The sequence below is a fragment of the Meriones unguiculatus genome, chromosome 14 (genome assembly GCF_030254825.1).
Source record: "Meriones unguiculatus strain TT.TT164.6M chromosome 14, Bangor_MerUng_6.1, whole genome shotgun sequence".
Classification (NCBI taxonomy): Eukaryota; Metazoa; Chordata; class Mammalia; order Rodentia; family Muridae; genus Meriones; species Meriones unguiculatus.
The window spans coordinates 87657998-87673040 of record NC_083361.1 but is presented as its reverse complement, the minus strand read 5'-3'; the positions used below and the strand labels follow the sequence as shown (position 1 = coordinate 87673040).

Genomic DNA, 15043 nt, shown 5'->3' with positions numbered 1-15043 from the left:
CTTCATAACTGTAGCTTTGCTACTGCCATGAGTTGTGATGCAAATATGTGATATGCAGGATATCTGATGGGCTACGCTTGGGGGTCTCGGCCCACAGGTTCAGAACCACTGTTTATAGTGTCTGAGTCCCTGTTTGTTGTTTGTTTTAGTTTGGGTTTACTTTTGTTTTTCCTGTTCTCTCTGCTTTCTGTGAACTGGCAGAGACGCGGCCTCTCAGCTGCCTGCTGCCGTGCCTCTCCCGCTGCTACGGCCTCTCTCCCTGGGAAATCGTAAACCAAAATAAACTCTTCCATCTCTCTCTCTCTCTCTTAAATGATGTTTTAACACAGCAGCAAAAACTAGAACAGTGTAAAAGCAGCCATGAGGACCACGATGGTGAGTCTCAGGGGCTCCTGGTCAGACAGTATACCCAAACACTGAACAACCTGTCTCAAAAGTAGGGCGGGGAGAACACGGCTGACGCTGGCTCCGCCCCCAAAGTCACGGACAAGCACCGCACAGACGCGCAGGTGCAAACAGGCCAGTAACAAAACTAATGCGCCAAAGAATATCATCTACAATTACTATCTGTTTGCCCTGTGAATAAGATTTTCTATGCTAAAAACCAAGAAAATAATTTATAAAGAGAAATGTCAACTGAATGCATTTTATATAGTCTTAATAATACCATAAGCAAAGCGAAATGTTAACAAAATGTGCAAATCATCCTTCAAAAACATACCATGATTAACATTTAAACTACTGGGAAAATACTAAGTTCCCAACAGACAACAAAGGCACTGTCAACTGAAATGTCACTTCACAGCTACCTTTTTTCTATATCATCTACACCACCGAGTCAGAGATAAGACTTATTCAGCCTCTCTGGAAACCCACTTGACATACAAAAAAGTGTGACTGTCCACTTGAGCCACAGATTCCTCATGCAATATCTGCTCCTGTTGATGTATTCGAAGCGCAGCAATGATTGACGGGAAAACGTGTATCTCATTCAGTAATAGGGCGAAATGTCTTCTTTTTCCTCTAGAGATATTGGAGACTCATGAAAACTCCAGCCTGCTGAGAGGCTGGGGCCGGTCTGAGGAGGACCGGGACTGAAGCCAGGCGTCCTGTCCCGCTCTCCTTGTGCCCTCAGCCATCATGACGGGGCGGAGCAACGGCACCTACAATGAGTCCTACACCAGCTTCCTCCTGGTGGGCTTCCCGGGCCTTCAGGAAGCCAGGGCCCTCCTGGTGCTGCCCTTCCTCAGCCTCTACCTGCTGATCCTCTTCACCAACGCCCTGGTCATCCACACGGTGGCGTCCCAGCGGAGCCTGCACCAGCCCATGTACCTGCTCATCGCCCTGCTCCTGGCTGTCAACGTCTGCGCCGCCACCACCGTGCTGCCCGCCATGCTGTTCAGCTTCTCCACACGCTTCAACCGCATCTCGCTCCCTCGGTGCCTGGGACAGATGTTCTGCATCTACTTCCTCATTGTCTTGGACTGCAACATCCTCCTGGTCATGGCCCTGGATCGCTACGTGGCTATCTGCTACCCTCTCCGCTACCCAGAGATAGTGACAGGGCGGCTGCTGGCTGGTCTGGGGGCCCTGGCAGTCACCAGGAGCACGTGCATCGTGGCCCCAGTGGTGGTGCTGGCCTCCCGGGTGCGCTTCTGCCGCTCTGCTGTGATCCACCACTTTGCCTGTGAGCACATGGCCCTGATGAAGCTCTCCTGTGGAGACATCTCACTCAACAAGACCGTGGGGCTCACTGTTCGCATCTTCAACAGGGTCCTGGACATGCTCCTGCTGGGGGCCTCCTACTCCCGCATCATCCACGCTGCCTTCAGGATCTCCTCAGGTGGGGCTCGCTCCAAGGCCCTCAACACCTGTGGCTCCCACCTGCTGGTCATCCTCACGGTCTACTCCTCCACCATGTCCTCCTCCATTGTCTACCGTGTGGCCCGCACCGCCTCCCAAGACGTGCACAACCTGCTCAGTGCCTTCTACCTGCTGCTCCCGTGCCTGGTCAACCCCATCATCTATGGGGCCAGGACCAAGGAAATCAGGCAGCACCTGCTGGCTCTGTTCCAAAGGACTCAGGTCTCCACAGAGAAGCCCCAGTCCCTGCCCTCGCACAGAGAGCTTCCTGGCTGATTGTCTAGGATCTGTGGGTCCCAAATTCACTCTCACTGTTCTGTGAAGGAGGGGCATTCATGTGAGTGAACCATCTCTAGTCTATTTTGTTTTGGCTACCGTCGTTATCTTCTTGTGATAAAGTTCCATTCCATAACCCCAGCTCTCTAGAAGTCCCTAAGCAAGCCAAGATGACCTGGAACTAAGCGGCTCTCCTTTCTTAACTTGCCAAAGGCTAGCATTAGAGGCATGAGCCAGGTGCCCGGCTTCTCTGCATTCATCTTTGAGAGTCTTGTGTCCACATACTCACTCTGAACTACAAACAGAAAGCAAGCTCCGTCCCTGGCTGGAACTTCTCTCCCCTTCCCTCGGCATATGCTTTACTCATTTGTTTATTTATACATCCATAACGTATTTGTTCTGCATACATCATTGTAAGTCAGTGGTTGCAGAGGAAGAAAGCTCCGTCTCTGTCTAGAAGGCGGCCCCAATTCTAGCAATGGCAGTCTATGTACAGAACTCTGTGGAAGGAGGAGACGGTCAGAAAAGGTAGGAATGCCTCACAGACATTCAAGCCATCGACGAAAGGAGACAAAGAGAAGAAGTAGCTAAAGTCTGCAGAGTAGAAAGAAGATAGGGCTCAGGAAAACAGAGGCCAGAAATACGAACTTGGTTCAGCCACTGCCAGGTGGTGAGAGCACAGGGCAGCCTTGGATTCCTCCACCCCACCCCCGTTCCCTCCCCCATCCCCACCCCACCCTGAAACCTTGCCTTCCATTCTGCAAAACGGAGACAGCATTTCCTGCCTGATAGAGACTTAGCTAGCTGAAGGCGAGCCACGGGATGATGCGTTCAGTGCGGGGCTGCATGGGTCGAAAAGAGCAGAGCACGAAAGCCAAGTCTTGAAGGAAAGAAGGGTCCTCCCGCTGTTGAAAGGATGGATGAGGGCTGCACTGCACAGCTCTGCTCTTTCCAGAGACCCTTGGTCTACACACACCCTTCACTCTCCTCTCATCAGGTAGCATAGAGGAGCAGGAGCACTGGAGAGTGAGTCTGACCTCTGTCTACAAGAATAGACGAGAGGGGAGTGTTCCGAATGAGTAGGAAGCTTCAAGTCCTGGAGGTCAGCATGAAATGTAAGAGTGTGGAGTGATGATCCAAGGCAGGCCCTTGCCTGTGGCCTATATGGAGGTAACGGACCATTAAACAAGGGCGTTAAACAGATCATTAAGAGTGAACCGCTCAGTCGTCCTGCCACCCGCGCTGGACTGATTGGCTTCAGGACCCTCCCACACCCTGACATGCAGTAGTCAAATCCCTTCTGTAAAATGGCGCAGTGGACACATGTGACCTGCACTTTCTCTCATACACTTTAATCATTTATAGATACTTATGAGACCTAACACAGTCTATACACGGTACAAATAACTATCATGCTATGCCCTTAAGAAACCGTAAAGAGAGACCATTCATGTGTAACACAGACGCAATTTTTAAAATGCTTTTGATCTATAGTTGGCTGAAGACTGGATGTGGCATTGGAGGTGGGGGCAGCTGCCTCTACTGTCGTTTAGGAAATGGCTCGGCAGTTAAGAACGAGCCCGGCTGCTCCTGTAGACCTAAGTTCAGTTCCCAGCATCCGTGTGGCTGCTCACAAACATCTGTAACCCCAGTTCCGGGGGCCCAAAGCCCTTTCTGGCCTCTGTGGGCGCCACACACACACGGTGCACAGGCTACATGCAGGCAAACACTCAAACGTGTAAAATAAAAATAATTCTCTAAAAAAGAAAGCTATTGATGGGGAGCAGTATGTAGAAGCATCAGGTTGAGCTTCTCTGAGAAATATCAAGAAAGCAACTTGTTTGGACACAATCGTCTCTTTCTTAAAAGATATTTGTTTATTTCTCTTTTGCGTGTTGTTACATGTCTGCTTCCATGTGTCTATTGCTGTACATGTGTAGGGATGTACGCACAGAGGCCAGAAGAGGGTTTTGGATATCTGGGACTGTAGTTACAGATGCTTGCAGGCCACCCGCTCTGGGTTCTGGTAACTGAATAGATGCTCCGGAACAGCAGCCCGGATGCTTAACCGCTGAGCCATCTCCAGCCCCAAGCAATCATTTCTTGTAACAAATATTCAACTGAAGCCTTCCTTTCTCAAAGGGAACTTGAGTACTTCAAGTACAAAATGAAGATGTTTCACAACACATAGTTGGTGTGTGTGTGTTTTAAATGAGCCTATAAAACAACGCGGTAAATCCTAAATAACCACTAAATAATAACAGAATAAAGAGGGACGGATTCCTCCGGGCTTCTCGCTGTCTCCTCCCTCAAGTCCCCGGAAATGACTCCCCTCTGGGACTGTCCTCTGGTCCACACGGGCCCCACGTCCACTTAACCCTCCATCCTCAGACTCACAGATCAGTGCCTTGGAACCTTGCCTCTTCAGAGGTTAAATCAGGGCCCAGCAAGTGACGTGCTTGGAGATTACTGCAGGGCAGCCACGGTGAGGATAAGGAGCTATGGAGGTTCGGAGGCAGGGAAACCTGAGGTTGGAATCACTTTACCTTTGACCTTTGACAAACTTAAGTTTGCCTTTCAGCCCCATAACTCAATGCCTGCAGTATGTTAAGAATGCTAGTTAGGCTCTCTCCGCTTCAGCATCTTCACCTACAGGTTAACGTGAGTGAGTGTTACTCTCTTGAATTGCCATGAAGAAGGACACGCTCCGTGATAAACAGCTGGCACAATGTTGACAATGTTGCCATGTAATAAACCCTCTCCCTGCTGCCGAGACCAAGACAGCTAAGGTTTCCAGTGCTGCCGAGACAAGAGTGCTAAGGTCAGACTTAGACATGAAGCTTGCTTTTTTTGCTAGGTGAGACTAATAAAGTCACTTGAAGTCTTTGAGCATAGAGGGTTCCGTTTTCATTCATTCACTCAGCCTCAAAGAGATGCTTCAAGGCATGGTTGATCCCTTCAAACACTTGTTGATTCCTCCAACACACTTTGGGAATGCCCTGATCTGCAGCAGGCCGCCTGCCGGGCGGTGGGACGGAGATGAGTAAGCCGTGGTCTCCCGCTGAGAAATGCCTTCAGTCCAGGGAGGAGATAGACACCGTGCAGGGGCTGTGCTGTGAGAATGTCGCGCCACGGGCTCCGCCTGGAAAGGCAGAAGGAAGGCTGGGACCCAGGAGAGTGTATGAAATTAAGGAGCCCATTTCCTCCGATGACAGTTGAGTCTCCTAAGCGGGGGACACAGGAGAAGCGCAGGGTGCCCCGAAGGCAGGAAGAGAACAACCACCTCTCGCCTGGAACATGGCTGCCGCAACCACATCCTTTGTGAGGGTGGGGACATGCCATTTTGGTTTTGGGGGGTGTTTGTTTGTTAGTTTCTCTGTGGTGGAGGTTGTGCCTCTTTCTTCAGGCATCAGGTGAAATCTGCAGTCCTCAGCTCAGCCCTCCCATCTGTTCACTTGGTGTCACTCTGCACATTAATCCTTAAAGGACAATTTGTCGCCATTGATCTGACCCTATTAGTCCAAGTCTCCTCCAGCTCCTGCCGTTTGCTCCGCACCCCCACTCCCCCTCCCTCTTAAGTCTTTCGCTGACACCTGCTATTCTGTTCGTGCCTTGGGATGCTACCTCATGCCACACATTTCTATGCCCAGCCTCAACCCTTCATCTGAACTCTCTTCTTGTATGCACAGTCATTGACTAAAAATAATAATGACAATAGTAAAAATAAAACTCTTACTTGTATGTTGCTTAAAGTACCCAAATGCAATTCATTAACTGAACACTTTTTTCTTTTTTTAATTTTAATTTTTTTATTAATTACACTTTATTTACTTTGTATCTCCCCTTTAACTCTTTAGAACCTCAACCCAACTCCTCCCTTTTCAGGGTTTGGCAACTCTAATACAATCATCATAGTTTTAAAACCCTAAAATTATTGATCGTTCTTTTCCCCTAATTGGCCACTGTGTGATTGATTTGACTCTAGGAAGTTCTTCCTTATTTTTCTAAGCTCTTTCTTAGCCAGGTTAAATGGCAGCCCCTCTACCCACCTCCATCTCCTGTTCCTTCTTCACAAGATCATTATTGTGTAGAGTGTTTATTCACTGCCTCAGGATCCCATGTTTCTTATGAGCCTATCACGGTGGCACACACCTGTAATCCCAGCACTCAGGAAGGCAGAAGCAGGCAGATTTCTGTGAGTTTGAGGCTAGCCTGGTCTATAAAATGAGCCCAGGACAGCCAAGGCTACACAGAAAAACCCTAGCTTGAAAAAAAAAAAAAAGTTCTTTATGGCATCTACCCAAGGAATGCCAAGACACAAGACAGGCAAACAAATTAAGATCATCTGATAAGGACAGGGCAACATTGCCCAAGTCAATGTACGGGCAGCCAGCCAGGCTCGTCTCCCACGCCCCCTGGCATATTTGGGAAAGAGGACTGTAGGATTGCCCAGGGTCTTCCTGGCTACTGCTCCCAGCTATCAGTTCCTTCCTTTGGGTACTGCTTCTTGCCTTGTCCGTGCCTCACGGCCGCCATCCTCTACAGCCCTTTACAGGCTCAACCATGCAGACTTTAGTCACTTTGCCACAAAGTTTGTCTGGTCCTCACCCAACTGGAACAATGATAGATCTTCCAAAATCTGCTGTCCAAAGCAATGCCCTGGAATGTTCAGAAAGACACCCCAGGGCGGGAGGGTTCCAGACCCTCTCCCTCCTCAATCCTCTGCAGTGTGAGGGTTGGTTAAAGATCTGCCTCCTCCTGTATCCGGAGGGAGTCTAGTCACAGGCGTGCAGGCGCCGATACAGAGGGAGGAGGACGGGCGCAGACCGCTGCCAACCCTTGCGGCTTCTCTGACCATCAGGGTAGTGTTCTTGCGGCGCAGTGACTAGCTGCTGAGTGTGCCTGGCCATTTCCTGAGCATCCCAGACTTTAGACTCTAAAACCCAGCAAGTTCAAGGCAAACCATGGCGAGGCGCAACCCAGATTGGGCAAGAAGAGAACGTTCTGGGTGCAAATCCAACTCTGTCCCTTATTTGCTGTGTGACTTTGGACTGGACCTTTCCTTCTCCGTGTCTTGGTTTCCTTGTTGATAAAATCCAGGGCTTTTAATTATTTTATCTTATTTTACTTTATTTTTAGGCAGGGTCTCATTAGGTAGCCCTGGCTGGGCTGGAACTCACTATCTGCACCAGGCTAGCCTCAAACTCACAGAGATCTGCTTCTGAGTAATGGGTCTAAAGCTGTGTACCATAATATTTATCAAAATGGAGGGCGTTTTAAATTTCAGGTTTATTATTTATGTGTATGGTTATCTTGCTGGCATGCATGTCTGTGCATTGTATGTGTGCCTGGGGCCTGCAGAGCTTAGAAGAGGGTTTTGTATGCCCTGGAGATGGGTGTTGTGAGCATTATAGGCAGTTGTGAGCCATCATGTGGGTGCTGGGAATTGAACCTGGGTCCTCTGCAAGAGGAATAATTGCTTCTTAGCCATCTCTCCAGTCCCAAAGTAAAGATCTTTTTTTAAAGTTAATTTCTGAAATCACCTGGAATAACTGATATACAGTCACTATCAAATAGGTGCTACCTACGTGTACAGCCTCCTCCTACTCCTCATCCTTCTCTCCCCAAGCGAAGTCCAGGCAAGCCTGTGAATGGCTGGGAAGCTCTGCCCTTCCAGCTCTGGTGACCTCCTGCTCTCCCGTCGCCAGACTAGAGGGCTAAGCGGGGACCAGACTATGCAGCCCCGTACTTTGGAATCAGGAAAACCGGTTCCCTCAGCTACAGTACCTTGCTCCTGGCTGGCTCCTCTCGCCCGTTGGAAGCTTTGGTCCTTCCGGGACTCCTCGGAACAAAGATCCTTTATATACTTTCTACCCAAAAGGCTTTTTTTTTTCTTGTTTTATCTCCTAACATTGTTTCCTCCCCTCTCACATACCACATCTTATTTTCTGTCTTACATTTCACTCATAATAGAACACCTGTAATATTCGTTTTACACAGGGAAAGCCAGGACCTCCCTGAGGACAAGGATTTATCTGTGTAGCTCCTCAAACTCCTGGCATATCTGGTTTTTTTGTTTGGCCTGGTTTGGTTTGGTTTTCAAGATATTCGTCCTGCAAGCCTCAGGCTCCTAAAATAACCATTTTGTCCCAACAGCCCCTGATTCTCAGTCCTGGTGCCAGCCCAGGACCAATGGGTGAGAATGGAGATACCAGCATCTTCAACTTTTCCTACACCAGCTTCCTCCTGGTGGGCTTCCCCGGACTGCAGGGATGGCGGCCCCTCCTGGTCCTGCCGCTTACCTTGCTCTACGTGTCCATCATTTCTGCCAACGCCCTGGTCATCCACACGGTGGCGTCCAGCGGAGCCTGCACCAGCCCATGTACGTGCTCATCGCCCTGCTCCTGGCCGTCAACGTCTGCGCCGCCAGCCACAGCCGTGCTGCCGAAAATGCTAGAAGGCTTCGTGCGCTACGCTAACCCCATCTCGCTCCGTGGCTGCCTGGCGCAGACGTTCTGACGCTACTTCACCCTCCTGCTGGACTACAGTCTCTTGCTGGCCATGGCTCTGGATCGCTACGTGGCCATTTGCCACCCCCTCCGCTACACTGACCTGATGACCTCGCGCTTACTGGGCCTGATGGCCACTGTCGCCCTGACGCGGAGCCTAGGAGTGGCGGCGCCCTTAGTGGTGTTAACTGCAAAGGCCCGATTCTGCAGGACACGTGTGATCCGGCACTTCAGCTGTGAGTACATCGCACTGCTGAGCATAGCCTGTGGGGACCTGACCTTCAACAACCGGTTGGGACTGGCTATGCGGCTGGTCACCGTGACCTTTGACCTGGCCTTGTTGGGCGCATCCTACACCCGCATCGTCTACGCTGCCTTCCGGATCTCTTCTGGCCGCGCCCGGGCGAAGGCCCTGCACACCTGTGGCTCTCACGTACTGGTCATCCTCACCGTCTACCTTTCTGGTCTTTCCACTTCCATAGTCTTCCGAGTGGCCAAGACTGTGTCTCAAGATGTCCAGAACCTACTCAGTGCTATATACCAGCTGCTCCCAGGGGCCTTGAATCCTCTCATTTACGGGGTGAGAACTAAGGAGATCCGGCAACACATAGAAAAACTGTTCTGTGGAACGGCGTCACCCCAAGGCATCCGAGAGAAGTCACAGAACGTGAGAGGGGAGAGGGAGTTGCCAGGGTAAGAGGGCATTTTCAGCCTGAGAAGCTGGGCCTGTGGCCCGTGAGGACAGGAAGTAGGCAGTCCGTGCCGGCAGGCTGGGCGGGCCCCAAGCAGGTCGTGGCTCGTTGCCTCCCCCAGTTGCGGCTCTGACTTGTTTACTTGTTAGAACATTCTCTTACCAACCTCACCCAACAGAGCGGCTTGTATTTACCCTGCGAAGTTCATTTTGTCTTCTTTCCAATTTTTGTTTGTTTGTTTGTTCTTTGGTTTTCCAGACAGAGTTTTTCTATGTAGCCTTGGCTGTCCTGAACTTACTTTGTAGACCAGGCTGGCCTCAAACTCACAGCAATCCACCTGTCTCTGCCTCCCAGAGTGCTGGAATTAAAGGTGTGTGCACCACCACACCCATCTCTTCTTTGGCCTACAGCTTCCCCAGGAGACACATAGAGCAAATCAAACAGACCATAACCTGTCCCAGCCTCCTGTTTAAAGCAAATAAAGTTCCAGTCCTTTGGTGGCTGTTCCAGTCCTTTGGTGGCTGTCTCTCCCAAATCCAGCCTCTGACTTGTCATGAATTTCAGTGTGATCAATGTGCCCTTCAGCCTCGAGGCTAATTCAGAGTCCTGTCAGCCCTGAACACAAGTGAACGCCATCGCCTGAGATCCCAAGTCAAACACTTGTGCACAGACCCAGACAACTCTGGGGTCATTCAGAACATACAAATAGGTGGAGCCAGACCCAGGAGCCTGTCTGAAAGACAGTCAGACCAGATCTCTGGGTTCTGGTCTGCTCCTCTTTCTTTGGTTTCTAAGGTCGTATAAACACTGCCATCAAAAGCAGCCTGGGCTGGATCAGGTCTACTTAGCTTCGGGTTACAGTCCATTGCAGAGGGAAGTCAGGACAGGAACAAAAGCAGAAGCGTATAGATGAGGAGGTCACAGCTGACAGGCTTGCTTTCCACGGCTCGCTCAACTTGCAGCCCCACCCACAGGGAGCTGGCCCTCCTCCAACATCGTTAACCAAGAAAACGTCCAAAGACTCGCCTACAGGCAGATCTGATACCAGAGGACCCTAGCTTGTGTCAAGCTGACCAAAAACTAACCAATATAGACCCAAATATCAGGGTAGAGCCTCCCCTATACCTATAGAGTCCTAAAGGAACCTGACACCCAGGCCAGAGCCCTGAGGTCTCCTGGGACGCAAGGGGCTGCCACAGAGCCCAAATCTGAAACAAAACCCAAATTAGGCCCTGACCTGGGGACCTGGGTCTGACCCAAACCCACATCATGTCATTCTTTCAAAGGCAGCGTGACCTATGGCAACATTACTTCCTCCCCGGTGCAGCGCTCGTGTCTCAGGCTCACTCCATCCCAGGACTTGAACCAACAGTAAGACTCTACAAAATAATAAAGCCGCTGTTACTTAAGACTTCCACGGCTTCCCATCGTCTATAAACGCCCTTTACGTATGTCCCAGAAATGGGCTCTTATGCCTGCATCCTATACAGAACCACTGCAAACCAAGCTGGACCTTTTCTCTTCCTCTGTTGACAGATCATAGGAAACTCCTCAGGAAGCCGTAGTGGTAGATTAGGAGGAAGAGGTCAGTGTAGCAAGAGCAGGGGCCATGGTGTGTGAGTCATTTCACACAACTCACTCAGGACTTGCTCAATATTGCACATGCTCTTCCATTTGATGACAAAATGCTGGGCATGCTCAAAATTATGGCTTGGTGAGTCACAGCGTGCTCCTGGCTTGTAATTCACGAAAAACTCTAACTTAGTGGCCCACATTTAGGTGGCCAGTTTCCACTCGGCTCACCACCAGGCTAAAAGCTGTTTCTCAGAATATACGCCCAGAGGATGTACTCAGAGGCTTTGCCCCAGGTCCTCTGCTGTGATTCCTCGCCAGAATCCTGCCGGAGGTTGCAAAGGCCGCAGTTAGCGCCTGTCCACCGCTGTAACTCAGGACCATCTCTGGATCTCCTGGACCGCACGGCCCAAGGTGCACAGCAATCCCACTGAATCCTGGATCTGCCGTAGTGCCTCCCCTTGCCCCAGGCCACATTTAAACAGCTTTTCCGGTTACTCAGTAATCAGGCAGACCAGCACACCCAAATGAGTACTTTGCCTCCCAAATCCAGAAGCCTATTTAGGTGTTCTCCCCTTTTCTTGACTGTAGAAGAGTTCAGTTTATCCTTTACCTTACATCACAGGATCCTAGGAAATTTCACTGATATTGAAGGCCTCTGGACTTTTATCAGATATATTTCCTGCCCATAGACATGCCATTAAATCTAGAATAGTCTACTGCCTCATAAATTACAAATACCACTCCAATCTGCAATAATCAATGTACTAGTTCTGTCTTATAGAAGGGAAAGGTGACTGAAATCCTGTGGGAACTAAGTGATGACATAGAGCTGATGAATCCACAGACCTTTAAAATAAGAACATGCCTTTAATCCCAGCACTTGGGAAGCAAAGGCAGGAGGATCTCTGAATGTGAAGGCAGCCTGATCATACGTAGCAAGTTCCAGGACAGCCAGTATGACAGAGAACCTGTCTAAAATTAATTAACTAATTAATAACCGATCAAATCTTTAAAGAGAGTGAAGATATGTTGCTGCTCTTGTCAGCTGAAGGCAACTCTGCCTCTGGTGGCCTTCACTAAGATGAAGAAGGGGAATCAGTAACTGTACACTAGGGGATAATTCATTCAAGAAAAAAAAACAACCATCTTGTTGGAGTTTCCACCCAGTTAAATTTATAATCCCTGTCTTTCTGCTGGTTTTTATATGGGTCAAATATGTGAGTAGAATGACGATGGTGTAGAAATTATTAAGTCGATGGTGATACTAATCTCTGCCATCATTCCAGGGCGCAACTGGCTTTACCATCTTCTGAGTGACTAATGTTTGCCTTTTCTTAGGACAACCACCCTCACTCTATAGTCACAGTACGAACAGAGTTCTGCAAGTTGCAGAGCGCGTGCTACAATCATGCATTCTGGAGCTGAGGAAATAGCCACAGGATGGTTCTAGGAACCCTATTAGACTGTGACAAAACACAGCTATGACTCCAGGATCACCTGACCTCCATAAGCCTAGACCTACCTGTAGACTACAATGATTTGGGGTGACCTGAAGCTAGTGGCCATTTAAAGCCAGAGTCCAGTAATCTCTGAAAGGTTTATTTGGTTCCCACTGTCCCTGTAAAAGGCCAATGGGAAGCAAGGGAGAAGGGTTTACCTCAAGGGAATGTGGTCTTCCCTTCATTCAAGGGCTATAGACCTATAAACTTGACAAAACCTGGAAACTAGGTGGAGAATTATATCCATTTATAGAATTCAAATTAGACCCTGTCTTCTTGGCCCCAAACTCTTCTGCTCATACAGGTCAAATAGGAAGGCAACAGCCCTCCCATCTATTTGGTTTCTAGGAACTGCCTAATTAACTGGCCCAACCGCAGATCTCTATATACCAATAAGCCTGTGGCCTTGACTCTGTTGTCTTTTATGGTAACCAAGCATACTTTGCCTGTGGGTTAACTTGGACAGCTCTAGGAATTCAAGGAAATATTTACCCAAACATAACCCAAATATGCTCTAATGAAACAGAGGCTCCAGTGAGCACACACAGGTAAGACATTAATAAACAAAGCAGCAAAACCTGAGAATCTGATTTGCAGAATGGCCTCATTACAAGTCAGTCTCAATTCTCAGTTCCAAAACCCGCCACGCATGCCACTTACAGAAAACAGAAATTTCCTCAAGAAATCAAGACATTGGCCCTCCTGGCCCAAGACATTAACACTGCCTCAGGCTAGAGATGTACCTCTGTACGCAGAGTGCCTGCTCCACATGCAAGAATCCCCGAGGGTGACCCTCAGCACCGCAGACAGCAGGTGCAGAGCACCGCCCCTCAACCTTCCTGCAACCTTTGCAGGAGCTGTACTCAGAAGTCCAGACCCCAGGTTTCCTTTAGCTACACAGCAACTTCGAGGCCAGCTAGGCTTCATGAAACTCCAGCTGTCTTAAACAGACTAAAAGCTAATGAAAAATATGGACAAATTAAGAGAACTCCATTACTAACATCAGACTACTAACAAAGAACAAAGATAAAAAATGGGGGCTGGAGAGGCAGCTCAGAGGTTAAGAGCACCATCTGCTCTTCCAGAGGTCCTGAGTTCAATGCCCAGCAACCACACGGTGCCTCACAGCCGTCTATACTGGGATCTGACATCCTCTTTAGGCATGTAGGTATACATACAAATAGAGCACTTTAGAAACATAAAGTAAATAAATCTTGAAAAAAATATTTTTTAAAAAGCATCAAATTCTGGAGCTGAAAACATAAATAAAACATATACTAGAGGAATTCAACAGTAGGCCTGAGCAAGAAAAAGAACCAACAGGCACTAGGATTGAAAATCAACATCATCAGGGCACAGTGACGAATCCTGCAATCCCAGCACTCTGGGAGGCTGAGGCAAGCGGATCTCTCAAGTTCAAGGCTAGCTTGGTCTACAAAGTGAGTCCAGGACAGCCAAGGCCACACAGAAAAACTCCCCCCCCCCAAAAAAAAATAAAAAAAGAAAAACAAACAAACAAACAAAAAACATCAAAATGATTGGGCCTAGGAAACAGAAGTGAGAGCACTATTCCAAGGGAACTACACGGCCACCATTACACGAAGCTGTAGATTCACTAAGGTCCATAAAGGAGAGAGAAAAGAGCTGATCAATTATCTGAAGAAAAAAATGCCCCAAACCTCCTCAGATTTACCCACCTACAAGACCAGGAAATCCCCCACTAAAACACATCAGAGCTTTATCGAACTATGGAAAGTGCCGGGCGTGGTGGCGCACAGATTCACCCCAGCAGAGGCAGGTGGATCTGTAACGGAAGTTTTGGCTTCTTTATGTTTTGTCTGTTTTTCACTTTAATCTCAAATGTGGGACTTCAGTTGGGCTAGTTTGTCCACAGCTGTTGTCTTTTGTAGGGCTGAGGACAGAAATTTGAGAGCCCAGGAAGGGTGTGGTGGTTTGAAGCAAGCAGAGAAATAGTTCCAGGGACGGCAGTTTGGAGGAGACAGCTGGCTGTTTGCTGTTGACAGAGACTGGTATATCCCCCAAAGATCCATCAACCCTAAACAGCCCACTCTCCCCACTAACCTCTCTCCTACATGGGGTTGGGAGGTTAGAAGGGAGGTAGAGGCCCAAACATCCCAAATAAAGTAGAGCTTTAAAAAAGAACACTACAGAATCTCTAGAGTTCAAGGCCAGTCCTGGACAGCCAGGACTACAGAGAAACCCTGTCTCAAAAAACAAACAAATATGAAGAGAATTATAAGGATATAGACACTGAAGGCCGTAAGCATTTTTTATAGACCTATAAAGATGCTGTCAACAGAGTAGTTCCTCAAAGTTAAACACGGAATTATATAGTCTTTGCTCTATAGAATAAACCAAACCTGAAAGCAGGAACAGATACTTGAACACCAACGTTCATGGCAGCCACTATTCTCTATCTAAAAGGAGGCAACCCACGCTTTATGTCACGGTGACCAGACTGACAGAGAGCTGTGTGCACACAGACCAGAGAGACTGAGAGTACGGCACTGGGAGGTAGACAGGACAGATGCTACGTTCTCTGTATGAAGTCTCTGGAATACACATTGGCATTTGTTTGATAATAGATGGCAAATTTAGCACCACACAA

The 15043-nt window shown here is 48.7% G+C and overlaps 1 protein-coding gene and 1 pseudogene across 1 annotated transcript; both read left to right on the top strand.

The window, feature by feature from the left end:
- The first annotated feature begins 702 nt into the window (after positions 1–702).
- On the top strand, positions 703–2535 carry LOC110541571 (olfactory receptor 52K1-like). Its single transcript, XM_021628294.2, has one exon. It carries the CDS (start codon positions 1141–1143, stop codon positions 2137–2139), a length of 999 nt encoding a protein of 332 aa, XP_021483969.2. The 5' UTR covers positions 703–1140; the 3' UTR covers positions 2140–2535.
- Positions 2536–8331: 5796 nt separating this feature from the next.
- Positions 8332–9600, top strand: LOC110541569 (olfactory receptor 52E8-like; annotated as a pseudogene).
- Positions 9601–15043: the final 5443 nt, after the last annotated feature.